A 26796-nucleotide genomic window follows, 5' to 3' on the forward strand; every position below is an offset into this window, starting at 1 on the left:
TGGCTAAATGCAGGTTCTCAAGAATAACATGCAATTTTGTTTTTATTGCTACCCGTTCTTTCCAAAGAGTAGAACAAATGTTGTCGGTATCATTGTTATTGAAAATCACAAAAACTTCATTTTTGGTGCAAACAGAAGAGTATTTAAATGAAACTATTAACTTAAATTAAAATCGAATAGAAACGAAAACGTTTTTCTAAAATTCAAAGACAATATAGAAAGATACCATTTAATTCTCCAGACCTAATCAAACTTTGACACCTATTTTTATGTGCTTTTCTTTAGATCAAAATAAGCCTACTATAAAGCGATTAAAACAGTGTTACCTACCATTAGCTCTATGTCCAGAAAATTAGGCGACCCATTGACCACTGGAACGTCAGGGGCGTTTAAACCACAAAGTTTTAACAAAGACGAAAGTGTTAATCCTCCTGGAATGTCTGGTCTAATCTTAGCCTCAAGTATGCTCTTCTCCGATTCCTGGGTTGAGCAGTTAAGTTCCATAATAAGACTTAATGATGGTTCATGGCTTTTGAACTTGCCGGTGATTGTGTAGTGGTGTTTAGTATCCTCTGCTTGTTCTTTGACGTATTTGAAGCGAAGCTTGTGAAGATTGAAGGGTCCAAGTGACAGAGAACCTTGAATGCCTAAGGAAAACGTCTTCAAGCTCCACTCCTCGTCGCATGGGAAACTGAGAATCACCACCACATCTTGAACTTGCAAGTTCTTCACCTGGTCAAATGCATTTCCTTCAGGGTGTACTTGAGTATCTGCCTTAAATAATTCATTAAGAGATTCACTCGTGGACATGTTTTCTGTTAATTGATAATTTCCACAAAGCTCTCTTTTCTCTGCATTGTAAGCTAAGGAAGCGTGAGTCTTCGCATTTAGAGACCCTTCAACTGAAAACGACATCCTTGATCGATCTTGAATACTGGTGTACGTTACTCCAATTTTAATGTTGAAGAGCTGAAGACGTCCAACGTTAAACTGCCTCTTTTCCACAACGACCAAGAAATCTGTTAATCTGAGAGACGCACCCGCGTTTTCAAAGCTCAAAGAAATTTGAGAAATCTTCAAATCAAGCAATTCTTTCACAACAGGAATATCTCCTGAATCGACAACTCCCATTCCCTTGACAAACTCTTCAAAGGTTAGATCGTTTGCGTTTTCAAACGTCAAGGTGCCCGGTGCGTCGGCCTTTGGCAAAGAAAATGCTGCATGGCACACGAACTTGTTAAAGACGCACACCTTTGCTTCAGCATGTGCATACCATTGCTTGTTGGCGTACTCTACGACGAAATTTGCGTCGTAAATGGCCAACCTTTCCTCGACAACTGTCAGTTCTGGAACCATGAACGAGACCCTCACAGAAATGATATTTCTGCTTTGTGGATTTGCCTCAAGATAAATTTTATCCAATTCCACTTGATCCAGTTTTGAAGAAATGAAAGGCAGCGATACCGACATTAGGTCTGTCATGTCGCCTGGAATAACTGAGCTAAGGGCTGATCGCAATGTAGTACCAGGAGAACTAGGAGACAGTGATATGCTGCAGGCATACCCATCCTTCGAATCCGAATCTGGAATATCTGGAACTTGAATTGGCCAAAATGAGAGCTTCGAGTTTAAGTAAGATTTTTCCTCTTCAGATGAAGAAATAGGCAATTTAAAGTGAGCTTCAAGTAACACACCAGGCTTTGTGCTGAAGGGATTAAGAATGGTCAATGATCCTTTGGTATCTTCAGGCTGAGGAAGGCTTTTCGGAATGAAGGAAGAAAACGAATCAAACGAAAAGTCAAAGCTCACTGAGCAGACGCGGCTTTCTTTGGAACCTCGAACATCCTGGGCAACCGATATTCTTGGCTTTGTCAATGACAAATTTTTCAGCATCTCATTTTTAAATGGCACCCAAAGCTCTAATAAGGTGCCTGTATGATCAAGTAATTTGAATACTTCGAACGGAGTGACGGTTTCAGGAAACGAGATTACCACTTCTGGTAGGTTTGCCGAGGTGGACGTCATTTTTACGTTGACTGGAATTTTCTGGATATTTGCATCGCAGTAAATCTCAAAACTGCTCTTGTATGTACGTGGGTCGCTGACCACAACGTGAATTCGAGACATTTCTACGCTTAGCGAGTTCCCAAACTTCATTTGGTTCATCCCATGTGGTATGATGATATAAAAATCACCAAAAAGAACTTCGACAGCAAGTGGAGATCTAAAGTACTTCACTGTGGACATTGCGCGATCAATTTTCCAGGAAAGTATCTCATCTTCAAAAAGCCTTGATGGAAAGCATTTTGACAATGCTTCAAGTGGAAGGCGGCCCATTACACGATAAAGTAATGTTTCTAGAGTCAAATTGTCTCGGTACTTTGTAGACATCCTAAGTGCATTTAAATACATGTCAACAGACGCTTGCCTTTTCGTCAACAACTTGCTTAGGTTGACAGTATATTCTATATCCCGGTGGAAAGTGGATAATACAAGTGAAAGGCTTGGCGTCTCAGAACTTGGGCCTTTGACAACAAACTTGAGTCTGGTTACGTCATGCGAGTCAAACTTTATTGAAGGCGTTGGCAAGGACACATGTATGTGGCTTGAGACAACCTCGGCATCTCCCAATGAAGAAATCTCAACAGAAGACCCTTCCAAATATACTTCCTGATCAAAGGTGACCATTGCAATGACATCGTTTGGTAATTGATCAGTTAGATTTTTCATGTTTGCTGCCCCGAGAAGAATTTCCAGAACGCTTCCAACGTATATTGGTTTTCCATCGGCGTTGTACCCAAGTGACGTGAGGAATTCCAAAATTGTTATCTGGTTTCCGCTTTTGCTTGAAGGAGCAAGCGTCGTGTGTGTGAAAGCAAACTTAGTGCTCTTGTTGTTTTGAACCTTTAGGTTAGGAGATAATTGCTCAATGAAAAGGTATCCTTGGCTGGGAGAAACCTTAATCAGATAGCAGTCAGAGTTTTGTACCTGTTCAAGAGTCACAACCGTCTCACAGCCACTTTCACTCTCGAGAGAGACCTTTCTCAAATCACCATTGATGCAGTGTGCGTTAGAAACAGTGAGAATGCGTTTGGTGGAGGCGACAAAGAGATTTCCGTCGTCTTTAACGTCTAGCCAGTACGTCTTTTCAGATACTATTGCTGTCACACAATATGTGTCAACTTCCGGCAGAAAGGACCTGTGGGGGATTGTAAACCCAGGGTTACTTCTCAGTTGTTCAGCCACTTCGGATGGTTTACCGTCATCGTGTTGCAATTTCTTTGTTCCGCTTGGAGCAATGTTGACGTCCTCTCCTGGGTCCAATTTAAATGAAAAATCACCTTCTAGGTAGTAAAGAGAGACAAGTTCCTTCCATCCTTGGAACGATGCGGAATTGACGTCAGGTAAATGAGTTGAAGGGACACATCCCCCAGAAGTGAACACAATCCTACAAGACTTCTTCTTCTTAACGGCGGCTTTTATGATTCCTTTAACAACAAGAGGAGATGGATGCTGATATCGACCTTCGGCTGAAAAGTAGTATGTCTTGGCATGAAACGAATCAAAGAACTTGCCAATCCCAAATTTATAGAAGTAACTTTTGAAAACTTTGGCTTCGCCTAGCAACTGCTTGATGGTATGCTCGATGCTTGATGCAGCAACATCAACCTTGTACCTTTTTACGGGACTTTCAGTACCTCGCTCAAAGCATTGCAAATACTTCATAACGACTGATTTCGTGAGATCTTTCCAGGGTTTCAGTTCTTCCAGTGGTTTCACATCCTTCCAAGGATCCCTAGTATTCTCTTGAATTGCTCTCACAATTTCCATATGCTTCTTCTCAACTTTTGTTAGAAACGCGTTAACACTCTCTGATTTATTCTGGATCCTTTTCTTTCGAATCAGTTCCCCTCGAAATGTATCAGCCACCCTCTGTACCATTTCCCCATTCCCACATCCAGCTATGTCCTTTACGGTCTCACTAAGGTGTTTTATGTCGTCTTCCTCTTCATAATCATTGCCCAGTGCGACTTTCCGTCGTAGAGTTGTACTAAGAAGGAGCATGGCTGCCAAATTATGGATTGCCCACTTTGGAGGTAACACTGTGCCCAAGATACTGTTTTTGCGACTTCCGTGATGGGGTATCTTGAAAATATGCAGGTCCTGTACATTTTGCTTTCTTAGCGTTGACGTTATGTCATGCCCATGAGCATCCCCAGTCAAGCAAATCTTACCTCCCTTCTCTACGTAAAGAATGATGCTTGATTTGTTCAGATCCCTGTCTTCATGTTGTTTTCCCTTGGCTAACTTAGCCTTTTGTTCTTTTATGGAAGGTCTCTCCTCTTTTGAATGTTCGTATCGACTGTACAACACACCAGGCGATGTAGGAAACGTGAAAAACATGCCATTACCACCAAAGGCATTCTGTATATCATCTTCATTTAGAGTAACTTCAAATTTAGCGTCTAGCAGAAAGTTGGAAAAGCTACAATAGGCTTCCGTTTGAAGAGCAAATTTTCTTGTAAGCAATACTGGTCCATTGCAGATCAATCTTTTCTCTGGGGTCTCATCTGCAACCTTGAGTTGGTAATTCTTAGGAAGGAGCTCCCTGAAGAGTCTTTCCACACCGTCTAAATGATCAGCGTGGGGATGGGAGACTACCGCTCCATCAAGTTTGATCTCTGGCAAACATGCATGCAAGAAGAAGCATTGTTTAGAAATGAAATCAAGTTAAACAGCTGGCTTGTGTACACCACAAGTCTCGTATCAGTTTCTGTACAAAGAAAGGCAAAAGCGCAAGCTTGAAGAATGATAGTAAGTTTAAAAACGTCACTTCACAAAGCTACAGAAGCATAGATGACAGAATTTGTTCGGCATTGTGTTGTAGGGAGAGGCTTAAAGGAGCATTACCACGTAAATCCCGTTGCAGTTGCCTGCTACTCGTCTCTTTACCGATATTTGATAGTAGTGTTATATCGCATCTACACTTCTAGTTGGAGAAGGCACTGGAAAGTAGAATGTATTGTCTGAAACAAGAAGAGCAATTTCGGAGTGCAATTTCCGAATAGAGTCAAACCTCTACTCAACAACAGCTCTGTAATACGGGAACCTTTCTTTCTACTGGTCCAAAGGAGAGCAGACCTTATTTGTTATTTGTCTCTATCAAAGGGACACGTCTACAGGAAAATATCTCGGACACTCAGCACTTTCCCTTCGGTGACAGCATGGAGGATATTAACTACACATTTTGCCCCTGAACCAAAAATGAAATGAAGTACGACGTAGGCCAAGGTGTCAGGGCTTTCTTGGGAAGCACTGATGAGTTACCGCCAGGTTTTTATGGGAGCACAATAATATTACAGTGCCATGACAATACACACCATACAGGTGTTGATTTTAACCAAGAGGAAGGGTTGAGTTTGAGTAGATATGAAAATTACAAGTATTGGAAGCATCCCAAATAGGTAATGTTGTTTTGTATCTGATAAATTAAGTAAACGAAACACTAAGGGGAAACAAAAATGCCAGTCAAGAAATGAGACCTAAGCCATTCAGGAGGCTACGACGTCCAGAAAATTGAAAGAGCCCTTTTAACTGCTTTAAAGTGTTCCGCATGCTTATGAATTGGAGGTAGTCCTTGCTAAGGTAAGGTAAGGTAACGTATAAGGACGGTAATTAAGACCAAGAAGTGTTCTCACAGTGGTCAGAAGAAACAGAGACACTGTTGTCAGTTTGATAAGTGAAGCCTCATTGAGGCTGACCTTGTCGGTCATGATAAGCTTTGACCAAACGTTAAACTCATACCCAACCTATCTCGCCGTGAAGGTTGATTACTGGCGTTAGAGGAACATTTAAAATATGGGCAAGATCGACATCATAAGATTAGTGACTTGAGTGAATTCCAACCATCAGAGCAGATATACATGTATCGTTTAGAGACATCTCTATATCATAACGATGATAGTGATACTGAAAATGATAATGACAATGACAATGACAATGACATTGACAATGATACTGATACTGATAATGATAATGATAATGATAATGATAATGATAATGATAATGATAATGATAATGACAATAATGATAATGACAGTAATGAAAATGATAATTAACAATTATTCCACGAGGGCGCGTTGGATATGAGATGTTAGATAGCCAACGAGGCGCGTAGCGCCGAGTTGGCTATAATCATCTCATATCCAACAAGCGCGAGTGGAATAATTGTTTTATTAAAAACGCCCACAAAATCTCGTTGAATCTCCCCTACTAGAACAAACCGGAAAAGACAAGGGACTTCCGCTATTCACATGTCACACGTCTATCAAAACTGTCAACGCGCGAACGGACTCGCCTGGACTGCATGAATGAAAAATCAAAACATTAGTTTTTGAAAAACTCATCGGGATTCTAGGATTTTACACAGCAGAACAGCTAAAAAAAAACTGGCAGATAATGTGAATGAAAAGAATTTTTAAGTGACAGCCGTCGAAATTACTGTGAATTTGGATTTTCGGTGCAGTTATAAAAGTAAGAACAACGGAGAAAAACTATTACCTAGGTCGCTTGTTATGAAGTTGTTTGAAGCCACGAGCTGGTTTTGCTGAACGAGAAAAGAAGCTATACTGCCGCCTCGATTGCTCTAGAGAATGGCTGCATAGGCTGTATTTGTAGCTGGTTACTTGTGATTTATATTCTCGATGTCGGATAAACAAGCCGCAGTTATCTATCGGCGAGTGACTCGATCGGCGAATGGCTTCGCGATTACTTGTCGTCTTTCGTAGCTGTTCAAGGTACTTTAGTTCCATGTGTTTTCATGTGTTTTTCGACAAACTTTCAAACAAGCTCTTGTGGCTTTTTTGCTTGTTTTTGTCTTTTTTCTTTCGATGAAATTGCATTTCTAGTATTCTAAGAAATGAATTAAAACGATTTGCTTCTTGCGCCGTTCTATCCTTCGCGAAAAAAATCTCAGCTTGCTTCCAATTTAAACTGACGCGTGCACCGACCATATATGGAGAGCATGGTATAATAGCTCATATACCATAACGGCTAAGCCAATCAAAATGCTAGAATTGCATTATCCAATGATTCAGTTTTTAATAATAATAATTAGCAATATATAGCGCCAGCTTGCAGAATGTGTGGCGAAATTGAGGAGGCAGTGACACACGTGCTGGCGGCGCGCAAGATGCCTGCTCAAAAGCATTACACAAACTGGAGGCATGACAAAACAGCCATAGTAATACACTCAGGCGGGCATTATGAACACCTTCGCCTAGAAACGAACAATAAATTGTGTTACCAAACACCCTGTAATCGGTCCAATAATCGGAGATCAAGATCCTGTGCGGCTTCAAATCCAGGCCGATCTATCAAATGAGGCGAACAGACCGGATGTTTTAGTGCAAAAAAATTAATAAATAAATAAATGGCTTGTCCTTTTGACACCAGGATTGGTGTGTTGGAGAATTAAGAAGAGATCGAGAAGTACCAGGATCTGAAGGGCAAATTGAGAAGGAGGCACTTTCTTTAGTAAAGCCTATCTCTTAAGCTGGGGCTAACGCTCATTGGAGCTCACTCAATCCACGGATTATTTGTAAACACTTGATAATCACTGCAGAGTTATTAATTCTCTGTTCCATCATTTGTTTCACAAAGCTATGCGGTAACAGGAGCCCATAACCCGGAGCGAGCAACTTCCATGTGCTCGAGTCACGGGGTTTTCAGAGACCAGTTAATGTTTAGAATTGTTTTGGTGCGAATTTTGAATATCTTTTACCGCCCACAAACAAGTCAGCAAAACCTTATACAGACCTTTTAATAACGTTTTTTTCTTCTTCTTGATATCTTATACTTCAAGAGGTGCTCATGGACATGGCGGAGTTTTTTTTCCGCGGGGAAAATCGCCCTAAAATGTTTCTAAAAATATACCGGTCTGTAAAAGCGCCATGACATCGGCCTAGTATGGCCAGTATGGGAGTTGCTCGCTGCGAGTTATGGGCTCCTGGCGGTATAGCAATATATTTATAGAATATATCCTTGACAGCTATGACAACTGAAGCGCCAGACGATCAATTCAATGACATCGTTCTTGAAAAGGACATTAACTGTGGGTTATTCGCGTTGTTGGACAAAGAAACTAGGGAGCTTAAGCATAGACGTTTTTGAACGACGCACGTCAACCAGTGGACCTTTTGAATTCTTATGCGGCGGTTTTGCCCAAGATCTCGGAAAAATCGTATGTATTGTATCGCGTAAGTGAAGACACTTAGCTATACAAAAGTGCTAGCGTCGGGTCTATTGAAAAGGAAAAGGCCATTGCCGAAAGTCATAAACAAATAAACCTTAAAAAAAATGAAGCAAAGTAACTTGTTACTTAAATTTTAACTATTAAGCGTACACCAAAACAGTAATTCATTACTGGTTTATACTCAGCGTGCGTGTATTGAGTAAAGTTATGGATGCACGTGCGAACTTTGGAGAGCACGAGAGAAACGCAAGAGTTTGGCCTCTTGAGGGCTCTCCAAATTTCCCAAAAGCATCCGTATCTCCATAAACGCACAGCTTAAGGCTTTTTTTGGGGACCTTGCTGCAGCTGTTTTTGCTGGTAAATTTATGTTTCATTGTAGAATTTATCTTGTTGCAAGACAATTTTTTTCTCGAATGGTTTGGTTTTTAACAAAAGTACGAAATTTTTCGCTATTACTTCATAATCAACTTGTTTTCAAAAGGATAAACAAACGTTAAAAACGGAGGACACTTTGTAGTTGGATATTCCTTGAGACAAGCCAGTTTGTGGCTTATCCTGTTAAATTAACAAATGTGCCTTGGCTTCCATCGGCATAATCGAAAGGCAGTAACTCATTATTCGGTCAGCCAGACTGTTTGTCACTTAGTAGTTTAGTCAGTCGGTCAGATGGTAATTACATTCAATCGGCCATTCAGCTAACGGCTATTCAGTCCTTCCGTAAGTCCGTCAGTCAGCCAGGCAAACAAGGAGTCTTTTTGGTTCACAGCTGATTTACCCTATGTACCTTTGCCTTTGCTGTTGTGATCGCATGCCCAGCGGGTCAATGTGTAAAGAAGATATTGGTAGTAAGGCTTAGAGAGCTGCCGTTTCATAAGATTCTTGATTCGCCTTTTAATAGTTCCCCCCGCTCCTTCGTAACTGACAGGCCCTCCGTCCACCAAGTAGAAACGACGGTTTCCACCTACAAATTGAATATCGTGCGTTAGATTTCTCAGTACCCATTAGTAATTGGTTGATAAGTTATATTCAGTATCGTTTATTCGATTAAATTCCCTAGTACAGAAAGATTCTCCAGGTAAGAGTTTTCAAATATGACATGTCCCTAAGAATTCTCAGGAACTCACCAGAGTTAAATTCCAAAATGGAAGCATCTCCAAAACCGGCGTACACGACATGTAAAAACACCTTAGTGTTATCAGCCATAACCTGATCCAGTATCTTTCAGATTCCAAGCACGTCTCGTAGCTGCATCTGGCGAGGAATAATATAATACGAGGTTTTTCATTTATTGGAAATGACTTTGTCTCGAAAAGGTCAACTGTTCACGATCTGCATACTTTTTCATATCCTGCATAGCTTGGATCTAAACTTACGTTTCATCTATTGTTCGTAGTGAAATGCTAACATCTCATGAGAACGTTTGTGGAGTTCTTAAAACAAAACAAACAAACAAACAAACAAGTATTGACAGGCCAAAAGGATAACCAGAAACGAATTGAAAGAAGTAGGAAAAAGTTCTTGTATCCCTAAATAAATGGCACGCTCTAAGGGCACAGAAGGTAAAAAATTCTGGTTATTTTACGGCGCGACTACTCGAACCAGGGCACTTGAAAAAGATTATCCAATCACAACGCTTTTTGAAAACAAAAGATTCGCATTTTTTTTTCGCAAACGGAACAATAACAACAGGCTGTTTCCTGAGAGGTCAGGTAAGTTCAAACGGTTTTGGAATTAGCGGTTACATAGTTGGACCTTGAAATTTATCGGTGATAATCGTTTGTTTAAAAATTAAACAAAAACGTTGTAACTGGATAATCTTCTTTCAAATGCCCCAGCCGGTTCGAGTAGTCACACGGTAACTATAGAGAAATGATGTAGATAAAGACAATCTAGAATCTGAAATTTTACAAAACGTTTTTCAGTGTGCTGTATCATTTACCAGCTTGAAATATATTTTCTTTTTACCTTAAAATTAACGAATAGTTCAATTGTTCCTGTTGCTTCTTCCCCCGGCCCACCCCAGGGATAAGTACAGTGTTTCAGACCCGGGAGGATATCTTTTACAAGGGTTAAGGTCACGGTGGGGTTGGTCAATGGTGCCAGCGTGACCGAGTGGAAAAATCGTGAAAAAGCTTTTGAGTTTGTGACTGGAAAGTTGAGGTGAAGTAGTTTCCTGTAGTGTATTGAGCCAGCGGTTGACATTGTGAGCGTGCGCACTGATGCGCGCGTCTGTGCCATGTGCTTTTGATTCGAATAAACCGAATACATGACCGTGGCGACGAGGATGTAGGAAAAATATTGACAATATGATTGCTATCGGGAAGATAGAGAATTTGATGAGACACAAGAGAAATGGGAAACTTATGTGGAACGAGTGGAACAGTTTTTCTTAGCAAACAACATCGACGAGGACCGCGAAGTGCCAACCTTGTTAGTCTTGATCGGAAGCAAAACGGGCACATAGTTAAGGGATGTTCTTTCACCGGATAAATCACCCACGAAGAGCTCCCAGGAAATCATCATGACCCCTCGGCAGCACTTATGTCCTAAACCACTGGAAATAGCAGAACGCTGTCGTTTTTATAAATGAAATCAGCAAGAAAGAGAAACCATGTTGGCCTACGCAGCAGACCTGAAGAAACTAGCGACTCATTGCATCTTTGGCGCGAATTTTAACGAGGCTAGCTTTGCGAGATAAATTTGTCTGTGGCCTTCAAAATGTGTAGATACAAACGCGTTTCCTTTCAGAAGCAAAACTGAAATATTTCAAGGCTTTGGAGATAGCCGTAGTAATGAAAACTGTCATTCGTGATGCTTCGTAATTGCAAAGTAAACTGCACGCAGAAACCCGTGTTGACAAGATATCAGATAACAGAAAGCCACCGTTACCGCTATCGCCGCCGCTGAACCCCACACCTAAAGTTTGTTATCGATGCGGAGGAGACTCGCAAGCCACTCACAGTTGCAGATTCAAGGTCCAGACATGTTATCATTGTAAAAAAAGTAGGCTATAATTCAAGAGTTTGTCGCTCGAAACAACAGAGTAAGCCAAACCAACCACCCAAAACACCGCTGAACACTCAAGTCCACACTGTTAAAGTACAGTGAAAGCGATGAATTTGAAAATGTGTTAGGAAGCATCAAGATACACAATGAAAGCAAACCAAGCAGTACTGTAATCTCGGTCGATCTGAAAGCAGAAGGGAAACCCCTGAAAATGGAACTGGACACAGGTTCGGCTGGAGAAATTAAACGACAAACCCTCGTATAAAACTGAACTCATGTTGAAAGCCTACACGGGGAAAGGCAAATATCGAGTGCAAAGATAAGCCACCTTTACTGTTGGACCTGTACGTGGTTAATAATAAGGCCCCGGGGATGATGAGAAGGGATTGGCTCCACCAGATCAAGCTCGATTGGTATGCTATTAAATCACTGAAAGCTTCACAAGCCCCACCAATTGCTAGAGAGCGTCTGCCTGACATGGTCAGTGCAGACCATGCTAGACAAATACTCTGATGTTTTTGATGATAAACTTGGAACATTCAAATCAGCTGAGGCAAAGCAGCTAAAATTCCAATAAGATAGCCAAGCTCATTTCTGCAAAGCTTGTGCTGTGCCTTATGCCTTGAGACCTAAGGTTGAAGAAGAACTGAGAAGACTTCCGAATGAAGGTACTCTCACAAAACTTGGGTGGAGTGATTGGGCAACGCCCACTGAACCTATCCCAAAGAAAGATGGATCTGTCAGGATCTGTGGTGATTTCAAAGGTACAGTGAACCCAGAACTACAAGCTGAGCAGTATCCCTTACCCTGCATTGAAGATATCTTTGTAAAGCTTGCTGGTGGCAGAAATTCTCAACTTAATATTTCCCTTCGTCAGGCATACCACCAACTAGAGATGGTAGAAGATTCAAAGAAATGCTTCACTATAAACACACACATGGGTCTGTTTAAGTATAATAGACTGGTGTTCGGCACCACCACCTGCTATCTGGAGGCGCACCATTGATCAACAGCTAGAAGGAACATCTGGCACAAGCTGTATCCTTGACGATATGATCATCGAGATAGATAGATAGATAGATAGTTACTTTATTATAAACACCATTGCAGCCATAGGCTGAATTACGGGATATTTACAAATACTGATGATAACAAAGAGAAAATAAGAAAATTATCTACATCTTATAGACATGGCTAAAAATAAAACTTTTCTTCAAACGCTCGGTTTTACATAGGGGGAGAGTGAAATCACTTTTGCGTGTCAGAGAGTATTTACAACTCTTCCTTTGGGGGAGGAGGCTATGGAGACTGTGGGTGGGGTTACTGACGATCTCGTTAAACAGATCGATTGAAATCTTTTCTCTCCTCTCATGAAGTTTCGGTAGGCCAACTGTTTCTAGTGCTACAGTATATGACAGGTCAGGATAGATGATTCTGAAAGCCCTTCTTTGGATCCGTTCCAAATCTTCACTGATGTAGTTTGGTAGAGAACGATGGAATACAGGACTTGCGTATTCCAGGACGGGCCTAATACATGTCACATGGAATTGCACCAGTTCACTTGGTGCCACTCCGGATCTCTTGAGTTGACGTAAAAAATCACTGGCAAGGATGATGCAGAACACCTGGATAACTTAGAGGAAGTGCTGCGATGGCTTCAGTTTCATGGGTTGCGAGCAAACAAGGCAAAATGAGAGTTTTCGAGGAGAATATAACCTATCGTGGAAATGACATTGACAAGGATGGCCTACACAAGTCAGCAAAGAAAGTAGAAGCGGTATTGAAAGCACTACGTCCACGACGCAGCTAAAGTGAGATCTTTTCTTGGACAAATCAATTACTACCACAGGTTCCTGTCTAACCTGCCGACAGCAGTAGATCCCCTGACCCAACTTTTGGAGAAGAATCATCAGTGAAAATAGACTGATCAGTACGAGGCAGCATTCCCCAAAGTGAAAGAAATGATCTCTTCAGAGCAAGTTTTAACACATTACGATCCCAGTCTGCCACTATAGCTTGCTTGTGATGCATCCCCTGTAGGCGTTGAAACAGTGCTGTCCCACGTGATGAGCGACGGTACCGAGCGACCTGGTCTATAGCCTCCTTTGCTTTAAGGACAATCACTAAAACTGAGCAAAAGTATACACAGATGGACAAAGAAGCCCTGTCAATAATCTGGGGAGTAAAGTAGTTCCATATGTATTTGCTTGGCCGCTTATTCACCTTGTGCACAGATCATCAGCCGTTGACGTCAATCTTTCACCCGCGGGAACGCATTCCTGTGGTCACTCACTGCATCTCGACTGCAAAGTTATGCTTTGTTCCTGACGGGCTAGGATTACACAATTGAATACAAGAACGCTAAGGTTTACAGTTATGTAATGCCTATGGTCTTTCCCGTACCTTTGCCAGTCACAGTGGAAAACGTTAGGCGAGAAACGCAGAGAGATCCTGTTTTGGCTCAGGTGTACGAAATGTCCAGTAAAGGATGGCTACACAACCTTGATCCTGAACTCAACCCCTATTTTGCCCGCAAAGATGAGATCACATTACAATCAGGCTGTCTGATGTGGGAAATAAGAGTCATAGTTCCTCCGAAGTTGCGCCCCCTAGCTCGAAGTTATATCTAGTGGCCTGGAATCGACAAGGAAATTGAACTGACTGTTAAGTCCTGCTCAGGTTGCCAACTAACACAGAAAGTACCCGGTACAGTACCAGTACACCCATGGGAGTGGCCTACAAAGTTTTGCAAACAGAAATACTATTTCTGACTTTTTTCCATCCCGCTGATGACCCGGTGGCACATTAACTGATATTATTGTATAAAAAAGGCACCAGAGCAGTGCCCGGCAAACAGAAAGCTTCAGTCATAGAGCGGGTTATAGACGACTGAACGAATAATTCGTAACTCTAATATCAACAAGATTTCTGTGTTCGAATAAGGAAATACTGTTGTCACGGACCCAAAAGGACGTCAAGTTAAACACTACTACCAAAGAAAAAAGCTGTGACTCTTAGCATTGGATTTGGCCAAAAACGATTTCTGATGGCTCAAAGAAATCATCATCTTTCATATAAGTACATGTATATGGAATTTGTACTTACGATATATCACTTTTGTAACTGATGTTTCAGTTCCAACTATTGAGACTATTAAGCCCGTCTTTAAACCGGTCTTTCTGAAACAGTTTCATTTCCTGAAACCTTTGGGTATCTTAGCTTTATGACGCTTTTGAAATAGGTGAAAGGGTATGTCTGCGAAAAAGGTAATATTGTGGGACGCGAACGGGGATGTCGACAAAGTCTGTATCGAGGTACAAAAAACTTCTTGCAACGCAGGTCGAAAACCTACACGCATTTTCTCACTTCATTCAGCACAACATTTAGTGCTTTGAAGTACGCCCAATACTTTGGAAATTGAGTCAAGGAATAGCTCAAAAGAACTACGAATTCGAAGTGGGCTACATTCACGAAACGTCTAATTGTCACATGTCAAATACTTTCACGCCTTTGTTAGCACTCTCAACTATGTCTCTCCCATCGGTGCAAATGGTGACAAAAGAAGACGAAGTTGGGATGGAGGTGGACTGAATAGTGAACTTTCGACCAGTTTGACAACGAACTATAAGAAGCGAATCAACTCAAGACAAAGCGGGATCTTTACCACCAGCGTCACGGGACTATGTCATCCTATTTGCTATCTCTTTAAACTGAGCTAAAACGTTTTTTGCATCAATTGAATTCTGAAAATAATGGCCCAGTTTAGTTATTTAAGAATTTATGTTCGCATTTATATTGTTTCCCGTCGTCTGTTGCAATGGATTGCATGGATTGAAAATGAATTGAAACTTAGGCCAACAACAAGATACAGAACACATACATACAGTACGTGCGTGACTGATTTAGATAATGAAAGTGCCAAAAAAGGTGACTTTGAAGAAGTTTATGGCAGGACATGCATGACCAGTTCGGGAGAGATCTTCACTGGTGCGTCTGGATCTATGAGGCTGGTGTCATATATTCATTTGATGGTTATCCGACTCGGATCTAATTTGTACTAATTAACGGCAAAAATCGGTAAATAGGGGTATTAATAGCTATCGCTTACCTATTTTACCCAGTTTATGTGGATTCATGTACATTTATACCTTGATTTTAGTAGGGCCTACCCCCAAAAGTGATTGACGTGCTGACGTAAAGAAAATTCGGGTTATGACACAATAATATTTGCTGTAGGAAGGTAAATGTTAATGGCTAACCAAAGTGAGTAGTTACCTAAGAATTCCCCCCCCCCCCCAAAAAAAAATAGTAGTTAACTGATATTTGGCGGAAAAATTAGTAGTTTACTGAGAATTGGGTACCCCCATAAGCACCCTCTATTGTTAGTGGATGCTCATTCAAGATGGCTAGAGACGGAGAGAATGAATACTACAACCTCAGAGAAGACCATTGAAACCCCTCAGAAATTATTTGCCAAATAAAACCTGTAGGGTAAGAGACTGGCTTAAGGGGGAGGAGTTGCATCGTATTGAGCCAGCGGTTGACATATATTGTGAGCATGCACACTTCGTTGTGCGCGCGTCTGTACCATGTGCTTTTGATCCGAATAAACCGAATAAATAACAGTGGCGACAAGGATGTAGGGAAAATATTGACAATATGATTGCTTTCGGGAAGATAGGGAATTTATTAAAAGATATAAAATATAACTATTTATTCAAGAAAAGTTCTTGTAACGTTACCCTTTTAGGTACCTGGGCAAGGGGTGGGGAGTTCACCACCAGGTCCATTTAACAAATACTATTGTTAATTCAACTGTTCATAACCAGTTTATAACGTTGGTCTCCTGCCATGACCAAATTTGGAAGATGTTTGCTGATCACAATAAAATATGATGTCATTTGCTCTGATATCGATCGACAGAGCCTGTTTTGGCAGAGCTGGAGAACCTTCGCAGGTTTACTAGCTCAGAAGAAAGTAGCAAAACTACTGCTTGAATAGCCGTAATACCACACGATTGATGAAACTGCTTCTCTGGGGAACAGGCAAATGTCATAAAGATGAGAAATAAGCGTGTAATAGAATAAATATTTTCTGCTCTCCTATGATATGAACTCGGAAAGTGTTATACGCCTTAGTCAGGCCTTGGTGGATAACACCGTCCTCGATCTGCATAATTAATCATATTAAACACAGCTCCATCAATTAATTGCTACGAGTGAGGCGAGGTGTTCGGAGGGAATGACTGTCATCACTTGAAATTGGATTGACCTTCCATGTGCTTATTGCATGGAAATCATCGTATTACATCCTGCAAGAGAGCTCCATCTGCTTTCTTACTCAAATCCTTTTCTCGTCACGCCAAGTAAAACATGGTTGTTTAAGAAACCCTCAAAATGTGTTTCTTGTCTTTCGACTATGGTCAGCAAGCTTCCTTCAGTGATTGTCCTGTATCCATTCTGTCAACATCAAAATTTGATCTCGTGTTTTGTGACCGATTTAGATCCCCTATTATGATCCGATTCTCGGAAAATGGAAATTATCATGATAAAAACAGGAAATTCATTCCAATAAATGTAATCGAAAGGTTTCGTTTGTTTAATATCAAAGTATTGTCTTCATCCCACGAGGACCCCCGTTTTCCTTAGGAAGCATTGATGAAAACACGCTATGATAAGTTACGAAATGTTTCAAACAGCACTCTGCTGTTTTTAAAAAAAGTAATGTAAATTTAGTTTGCGTGACTACTCTTGGAGTGTTGAGTAATAAATTGGATTCCCCGTGATTGCTTTGCACTAGCGCCCAAGGTCCGGTTTCGTTTTCAGCAACATTGTATGCGCTCGTGAACTGACTTCTCTTAAAAACTACGTAAGTTATATATACGGTATACGATTGCAAAGAAGAGTTTTTTTCAAAACTTAATTCCCAGTCAGGTTTTCTGAATTGAGCTAGTTCTTGGGAAACTTTTCAACCCTATGCGATCTACTCTTGCGGATAAATCGCTTCCGTTCTGTTTTAATCCGCAGTTTTCATCTGTTAAAAGGCATATTAAAGTAATGTTTTCCAAATTAACATCTCATGTAAAATCGACGTACTAAAACTATCTTCCACGTGTAAGCATAAACCTTTTTTATTTACCTTGTACCAGCTCGGCTCGTAGATGAGAAAATGGATGAGGCTGCCAGTGTCAATAACTTTGCAGATCTGCATAGTGTCGATCACCTTGCTGACACTGAAGTGAAATTTGCTGATACGCGTGGTCGGGTAAATTCTTTTTTTTCCGGCAATTGCTTACTTCTCTTCCGTTTTTCTTTGTTGTTGTTGTTTGTTTGTTTTTACCCTCTGTTTTAATTTGTTTAAATGTTTTGCTTTCTTTGACATTTTCAGATATTAGTAAGCACTTACGTACAGTTCCTACGAAGACGGTCCTCCCGAGCAAAACAAAAATTGCGGAACGTGTGGACGGGCAAAATTCGATTTGAACCCCGGATAGGTGCGGAAGTGGCAATTAAGTATCCGGAAGAAAAAAAGCAATAACAAAAACGACAACGACAACGACAAAAGTTGCGGATTCAAAAATATCCCAATACGTGTGGACGGGGCCTGAGTGTTTTATGTTTGAATTCTTATCGTAACTGAGTTTAATTAATGTGCTCAGTTAGAAAGTTTACTTTCCATTTGTAAGTATTATTGTCTTGACAACATGTCAGATGGTCGTGCTTGGGGTTTTGAGCTTACCTCGTTAAAGTTAAAGACCCTTATCTGACCACTTGACACAGTATTATTGTTTAATTTATCTTTAGAACCAGTCTCACATTGTTTTTTCGTGCTTCATCGGATTTTAGTAAAGGTTTTCACGGTCACTGAGCAAACAACATATCCACGGTTTCGCTATTTTTAAAAATTTGCTCATTGGAAATGTTGGATGAATTACAGTTTTTAGGTGTACACCCTGCCCCTGTAGTTCAAACTTTGGACACAGCGCTAAGATCACTATACAGCGGAAAAGTATTGGGGAAACCAATCATGTTATCCACTGGATGACAGGTTTTCAATACAAGAACCTCGACAGTGACAGGCACTGTCTGAAAGAAGATACGGGGAGTTAAACTAGCTATAAACACACTCGAGCGAGTCAAACAGGTATTCTACTCTTTTTCTGACTACCGATTTTCAACGGACTGTGGTTGGCATACTTCTAGTCTGCTGTGGACTTTACATTCTCGGTATAATACTTCTGTATAAAGAGCCGATCACCGAAGCACATAATAAGTATACTGTTTTCAAGAACTGTTGCGTGGAAGAGGAAACTTGTTATTAAAATACCACACTGTTTCCCGGAAACAAGCCGTACACTTTCAAAGGTCCCTTTGCCTTCTTTTCTAGGAATTTCATATATGTAAATGACAATTTTTCTCTCGCATTTGTCTCTCTGTGTGGTTTTCGTGTGTATGATTTTTGGTATTAAATATATTCAGGCCCGACGGCGTTGACCAGATACCACGTCAGTGTGAGCTCCTGATACGAATAATATTGGTGATTATTACCGGGGGTACTTCCTATAATCGTCTATACAGGGAGGCTCCGCCCGAAAGAGATACCTTTTTCAGGTCTCAGGAATATGAAAAGGTAGGGATGAGATTTCACTAGCTTAAGTAAATAAAAGGGTAGGGAAATATGTGATTTCCGTTTTAAAAAGACCTAAAAAGGCTGATACAGGAACTTACGGCTGTGAAAAAGTCGAGAAAATTTCCTGAAGTTTTGTTTTATTCATTCATATTTAAAACCAGTGCATTTACAGCAGTTAAAAGGGTTTCAACGCGGTCAAAACTGGGTATGTGAAAGGGGGGAAAGGGGTACCACTTGCCAATGGAAGGCATGCGAAAAGGATGTGTTCACTGTCCAAAAAATGATACATGCAAGGGTAAGGGGTTGGACCTCGGGGCAGAGCCTCCCCGTACACAACTTTGTTGAGTATCCCCCCGGGGGATTATTGCGAAATGGACATGGACAGTTCGTTTTCGGGAGACGTTTACGCGTGTGAAGCCTCTTTCATCCGTACCTTACCTTTAATTCAAGCTCCTGTCAAACTTGGCTTCCTCATCTGCTCTGATAACTACATGAGACGCCAAATACAATTTACCTCTGAAGGATAAAGGACTTCAGTGAGGTACAGGTCGCTGTGATCTACGATTGTGTTATATTAAGTATTGAGTTACGGTATATGAGCCGAGCTCTCACTGAGCTCCCAGAAACTGTACATGGTTACGTTATTCTATGCTGTTTGAGGGGGGTATGACGTATATTGACTATTTGGGGAATTGATGCAAGGGGGTGGGAAAAAGGTACTTGCATAATTTCCATTGAGGCTTTACGCTATCCTCTCATTGGCGGTCAGACAACAAGCGATATAATGACTTTAGCTTCAGTTCTCACTATCAAATAGTAAGCACCATATAGGTGGACTTAAAATTTAACTGAACAGGTTCTTAAACATGTTAAAAGTCCATAGTAACAGAGGTTTACTTCCAAGAAAGGCTCTCATATATTTAAGTGTAGAATGATATATGTAAAACGTCTCTATTCGACACTTGTTTGAATGGACCGTAAAATGCATTTCGTTTCATTTAGAAGTGTATGACACAACGGTCTCTCTTATACGCTGAGCAATTTTGCGTATTTATGTTCTGTTCTTCTGAAAAGTTCTAGTTGATCGAACATACGTGCAAACTAAGCAAAAAATCCACCCCCTCTAGAAACTCTTTGATTATTATACAGAATTCTTCGTTTTTACTTTCATGCCATCAGTAAAAAGCGCAAGTGATAGATTATCGTGAGAACTACAGTAAAACGGATCTGTTCACACGATCCCCCCCTACACAAGCACTTACAACCTTCACCACTTACAATGCTTCCTCTTTCGGTGTTTTCTTTAAACAGACCATGGTAACACAGCGATTTATTGAACGATTTGCCTAATCCATTTGGTTAAAATGAGAAACATCCGTATTCTAGTTAAGAATCACACTCTTTACAGTAGTTTGTAAAACTTTTTATTGCATTGAGGGTCGGGCTACAATTAGAAATTCGAAGTAAAAGTCCTCGTGCAACCATGACACATTTTGCTGCTGAATTTTCCATTTTTCTCTTCGTTTTTTCCCGCGACTGCGCAGTCGACCAGAAGTCCGAGATTTGGTCCCAGCCAGAGCTCTCTGACGAAAAGGATCGAAGCCCTGGGAACGAGAATGAGGGGGCAATCATAAATTACAACACTTAGGTCCGGTTCTGACGCCGAACTTTTCATGAGCCGAACCTAATTCGAATTAATTCGAATTAAGACCGACCGGCAGATCATTTAGACCGGCTGAATTGATTTAGACGCCGATCTTAATTGCAGCTGAACTAAGTTCAAACGGCGAAAGATGCTCATTTCGGTCAAACTGCTTACTAAATACGTTATAATAATTTATGCATTAGGTTCGGTACATAAAAAGTTCAGCGTCTGAATCAAAGCCGTTCCAAAGTCGCTTCAAAGGCGAAATTCCCAGCCTGGCGAAAAGAACGGCTGAGCCGTTCCAAACTGAAACAGGCGTTCCGAACTTCTCATGTACTTAATTCAATGTATTAGGTTCGGCTTATGAAAAGTTCGGCGTCTGAACTGGGCCTAATATAGCCGTTGTGACGCCATGTAAAAACACTAATAGTGTAGGAATCCAATAGAGCATTTGGAACTTAATAAAGTTACGAGACAGTCATAACGATGTAGCAATAATATTTCTCATTTTATACTACTACATGAGAAATTTCTGCAATTTGATTACCTTAGAGCAGTGATATTTCAGCTTAATTTGAAATACCTACATGTGAAAATTACAAACCCTTTGGGGGTAGTAGTATAAACAAATAATAGCATAATTTGTACGTGATATTTGGCGTAAATACCACTCGTGATATTTCAAAATTGTCTCAAATTTCACTCGCCTAACGGCTCGTGAAATTACGTATAACAATTTCGAAATATCACTCGTGGTATTTATTCCAAATATCACTAAAAATCATGCTATTACCTATACAAATCGCGGAGTTTTCCATGCGACATTAATTGTCACTTAATAAATGGTGATAATAGGACAATCACATGACCTTTGGTGGGCATATAGTTTATTTGTGGGCCGAGTAGCATCATTTGCGCGCGAGCGGAACAAGGGTGCGAATGCTGCTACGAGGATTTGACACTAACTGGGATACATCTGTCAGACAAAATCTCACGATTGTCTTGACGCCAGAGTTTGAAAAAGTTTCTGTTTTGAAAATTATTTACGTCCAAACCAATTGCATTTCAATTTGAACCGTATTAGTGTGGACGGTAGGCCTAATAGTAAGAAATTGCGCTTGATCCATCTCTGCTTTGCGTTTAATCAAACACAGCGCGGTCAGGGCTAGAAACAATCGGTGTAAATGTGATACAGCTTCTGAGTTATAGGTTAAGCATGACTGGTATAGTAAAAGCCGGCAACTAAGAACAGTTAGCCTTAACAGCTGACATAAATGGTAATTAGCACAAATTTAGGCTTTGTTCTTAAAAAGGTTCGGTTACTTCCTAAAGAAAAAAAGTTAGGTAATAGTGAATTACACCCCTTGCCCTCAAAGCAAGTACGACAGGCCAATAGCTGACCAAACCATAAACCACATAGCCTGAGTATCAGGCGTTTCTGGGGAAAAGGGGAAGATGGAAGCGAAAAAGGGAGTAAATCTCTTCTCCCCTAGCCCCGTAGGAAGGCCTGATACTCAGGCTACAAACCACAAATTAAAGGGACATGGGCTACATCTGATAGATACTCGCAACAAAAACAGAAACAGCACCTTTAAATGAACGCGGATCCACAATCAATGATCATTAGCAGCTTTTACGCATAATCTGCATACCATTTCATTGCAGTTGGAGTGATTTGTCAAGAAGCACCTGTTTGTCTCCAAAAAGGATCCTGAATGTTGACTTATCCTATTTGCCCAATTGTACAGAACTTTTTTTCATCGATTTTAGAAAATACGATCCTGTTTCAAATTTTAGGCTAAACATATTTTTAGTCGCGGGTTTTTACTGTTTGTGGATTTCGACAGCCTCATGTAATGATAAGTTATGCAGCGTGTGAAATAAACTGTTTTAAAGTTTTCATTGCGTGCTTAAACTTTCTATGTTACACAACGCAAAACCATTCATCTGATCCATCGGTTCAATATCAACAAACACAGCTCAAAACAAGTAAATATACGAACGTGGAGCAGAATAGATTTAGTAAACAAAATCGCCCATCAATAGAAAATTCGCATTGCTAATTACAAATCCTTGTAAGCACACTGCTTTATTAAAATAAAGCAAACATTTGAGGTGTTCCACTACAATAAACATTCACATAATTTTAATATTGGCAGTGGCGGTGCAAACAGAGAACAAAGGTAAGTCGTACACGCAATTAGTAATAGCGGTTTCGCTATTTTAAATTTCAATGATTGGTTAATTACTGCTCAACGTAGACGTAAACAAAATAATGCTCTTTATTCCGTGAAAGTGAGTAATAGACGAAGGTTGGTTTAAGCACAATTTGTTTCGCTTATAATTGACATTCTCACAACTTAAATTATCGTTTGAATCACGTACAGCTAAGGAAGCTAGTGCTATCCAGCGTACGATCATCAAGACCAACAGTGGCTTAAAAGAGGCGCTAAAAGAGACTGGAACTTTTAATGTGACTATGAGCTCAACTGGTATGTCTAAAGTCCAACCCTTCAAGAAGAATGCCGAGAAACAGAGTTCAAACCTAGCTCGCTTTCCCGAAGACTTGATTATTCGGGAGACGGTACCCGGGCAAGATACGACAGAGGAGCTTGAAATGATTGCTCAAAGGGAAGAAGAAGTTGATGTAAATTTTGTCAATGAATTTGGTCACACTTCCTTAAGCACAGCAGCGTTTGTTGGAAGCATGAAGTGCTGCAAGATTCTCATACAACTCGGGGCAGAGGTAGGGAAACGAGACGAGGATGGGTGGACGGCTATGCATTATGCGATGGCTAAGGGATATTTGGATATAGTGAAGTATTTGATTATGTGTGGAGGTGATATTTACATGCAGAATAACGACGGCGACTCGCCATTAGAATTTGTTGACGATGATGAAGTAAGAAGGGTTTTGCTGACCTTACACGAGAAGCACTGGGAGAGAAAAACGGAAGCTTAACCAAGAAAAATCAAGAGATAATGACTGAAATACTTGCATGAATACTCACCTGTGTAGTAAATCTCAGCGACTAAGACCGACGTTGTGTTCAATGCAGTTACCTATACAGTACATAAAATTCCAAATTTTGTCTAAATTTTTGACTCTTAATACTCATAATAATGAAGAATCCCTCTTGTTTAACGAAGGTAGGTGGAATCTTGTGCATTTATTATCCTCCTAATCAGGAAATATCAAAACTGCTTTAAAACATTTTATACCGCTTCAGAATAATCTAATGCAAAATACTTTCGACAAAAATGAACTTAATGCACATGTAAATGTTTCAGTTCGCTTGCTATATCAGAGAAGAAGACTGAAAATGAAAAAAAGAAACATAGCAGAAATTAAGAGGGAAAACAAACACGAAAACAAATCGAAACAAACTGAACCAAAATATGCTGAAGCGAGCATTTACCATTTTTTTTTTTTAAACTTCAAACAATATACAAAGAGTAGAAACAATGCGTTATAAGGTAATTTTGTGAAATTATCCCGCATTTTTAATGATTTTTTTGCAGACACATATCGTTATTTATTAATCAGCAAACACAGCAAGGCATCAATTGTCAATAGCACAACATTTCCTGCGATGAAGACGTTTACGGGTGGTGAGGAACTAAAAATTCAATAGCCCTTGGGCCCGTAGAACGCGCAGGAAGCACAAATTTTGCTTCAAAAAGTAGAACTGACTACCCTCTACTCTTACAAGTTACACCTTTTGTCGCCCCTCCCCCCCCCCCCCCCCTCCCTTACAGCAACTACATCGAAGAAATATGGCTCATTGCATGAACGCAGATGCTTTAGCAAATGCTACTATTGTAAAAAGAAAAAAAATGCAAGCTTTATCTTTTGGGGGGTCTTTTAATCTGAAACTGTATTAATCTATTTTAAATAAAACGAGTTTAAAGGTTTGTTGCGATCCTTCAAACTTAAGTTATATTACAATTTGAAATTAAATTGATTTTGGTCACTGGTATATTTTTCTAATATGACTTGAACTAGGCATAGTGTCGTGATCCTGAGAATGTCGTCGCAGTTTAGAATTATCACTGAGATTAACTTAACTGGAGCACGATTGAATTTAAGATCAAGTTTTTGACTGTCTACAATATACAGGATGGCCGTTCATGTCGGCATGAAATAAAAAGGAGCGGCCCAGAACTGGAGCAAGTCTTTCACAGTTTTTGTCACATCGAGCATCGTAACCTAACGGTTGGCTAAGAAGGTATGATGCACGAAACCCTAATCTTCACCCTGAATATTAATTTCCGTGTCAGCTGGCTCCAGTCCTTGCTCATAATCATTCACTGTGTTCACACTACCGAAATATTCGCACAGAAACATGTCCGACGATCCAATTTCAAGATCGGCCGAGCGAACTTCCCTCTGTTGCAGTAACCGCGCGGAAATCACCCTTTTTATGTGAAAACAAAAACCCTTCGCTATCCAATATGGTTTTTCGCGCCGGTGCATGCGCAAGAGCTATCCAGTGTAAGACATAAGCCTTAGGAACCGATTACATTAGCCAGGCTGGCTCTCTTTGCCAAAATCACAGTACGTTAAGTAGACGAAACAAAAGGCAACCTTCTGATTATATGACAACCATCGATCAGCCAGCACCACTGGTTAGGATCCTGGTATCGATTTTTCTTCAAAAAGCTTGGCCAGTCGTTCTCCCATAGTATCACTTAAAGCAAACCTATATAGACCAACCACTTAATTAGCATCTTGTTTTCATGCCAAAAGAGCGTCATGTAGGTTATCAATAGAGTTACGAAATAGTATTCATATGAACGTTGACTAGATTATGAACTAAACGATCTGGTAATCGTTGACAAAAACAAAGCAATGCAATGTGCCATGTGAATTATCGGCGGTTCTCGTGTCAATTTCCAGAAGACACAATGAGACACAAACAATTGAAAAACTTTCAAAGTGAAACACCGGGTACTAAAATAACGTTTTGCAGATATAGCCAATCACAAAAGGGAAGTTCTGCTATAATCTGGAAAGATTGTTTTTTTTATTTGGGGGGCGTTTTAATTTTAAGTGTGAAATTAATTATGCATTGGGAAACCAAATTCAATCAAGCAATGCAAAAATAAGAAGACAATCACTTGCGCTCTCTACTTTCAGCTAAACGTCGCTTGGGTGAAGTTCATTTTAACAAGTAAGTGTATTTTCTTCTCTATCTGTGCTTTTTTTGTTGTTGGTAACATTATATATATCAACTAGTTTTTCTTAAAGAGTATTCAGGTCATCTAGTATTATTTTTTTGAAACTGACAAATGTCGTGAACTTCGAGTCACTCTTGTGAATTAGCATAGGATGCTACGAAACGAACAAAATGATTAGCTGTTTGGCGAAAAGGCTTTTATTTTAATTATTTTTAATATTCTTTAGCTTCTTTTAGCTACAGTCTCTCAGTTGAGAATGTCTCAGCATATCTACTTCCATAAACGTTTAACTTTAACAGTTCACATGCTTTTGAAAAACGTTTCATGTGATTTTATTAAGAAAAAAATTACGTTACGCGCGGTAAAGGGATCCAGATGTTTAACAAACCCGTCTAGACCTGGCTTGCAAAGTTTTGTATTTGAAATATTAGGACTGGGAAGTGTCATTGATTTTGGTTTAGTTTGATGCGTCTTTGCTTTCCTGAATTTTCACAGCCGTTTACGCTTTAGATTTGCAAACAAATTTTAGATTTATAAATGTTAAGGATTTTTGGTTGCTCTTTTAGAATAGTTTCTGTGTGGAAAAGACTTTCTCAGTATTTGTTACTGTAGAGACCTCGCTTATTGTGATAAGAGAGCTGAGGCGGCTTTTGGACGGGATTCGTCGCAAAATCGACTATATTCCAAGAGGCGCGTCTCCCTTTGGTTGATGTCCATTCATATTCAGCAAGTGTTCCGAGTAAGACAGTTGTAGCCTATCAACAGCCACATGTAAAATGGCTTAGCTCAAAAGATCAGTAAAGCATTGGGAGCTGACAGAAAAAGATGAAGGAGAGGAAATAAATGTCGTGATTAAAAATGTCATGAAGATTAGGCCTTTCCCGATTGCGCTCGTAAAATCCTAAAAAGGTGCTGGCAAACATGGCTAAAAAGTGCTCAAAAAGTGCTAAAAGTTGTGAACAGTTACCTCTAAGCTTTTCGTGAATATGTCAATTTTTACTGAAGTAATTAACAATCTATTTTGCGTAGTGATATTCGACAGGTTGTTACGAAAGGTTGGCAGAATATAGAACAATAATAT

The 26796-nt window shown here is 40.1% G+C and overlaps 1 protein-coding gene across 1 annotated transcript in view; it reads right to left on the reverse strand.

The window, feature by feature from the left end:
• The window catches only part of LOC140950418 (uncharacterized), a 40452-nt gene extending 22959 nt beyond the window's left edge, over positions 1-17493 (reverse strand). The window contains exons 1-4 of the mRNA XM_073399645.1: positions 17399-17493; positions 9379-9505; positions 9039-9215; positions 331-4682 (exon numbers count right to left, since the gene is read on the reverse strand). Coding sequence (XP_073255746.1) covers positions 331-4682; positions 9039-9215; positions 9379-9457 — 4608 coding nt within the window. The 5' untranslated portion in view covers positions 9458-9505; positions 17399-17493. The remainder of the gene's footprint in view (positions 1-330; positions 4683-9038; positions 9216-9378; positions 9506-17398) is intronic.
• Positions 17494-26796: the final 9303 nt, after the last annotated feature.

Source organism: Porites lutea, chromosome 1 (assembly GCF_958299795.1).
Source record: "Porites lutea chromosome 1, jaPorLute2.1, whole genome shotgun sequence".
NCBI lineage: Eukaryota > Metazoa > Cnidaria > Anthozoa > Scleractinia > Poritidae > Porites > Porites lutea.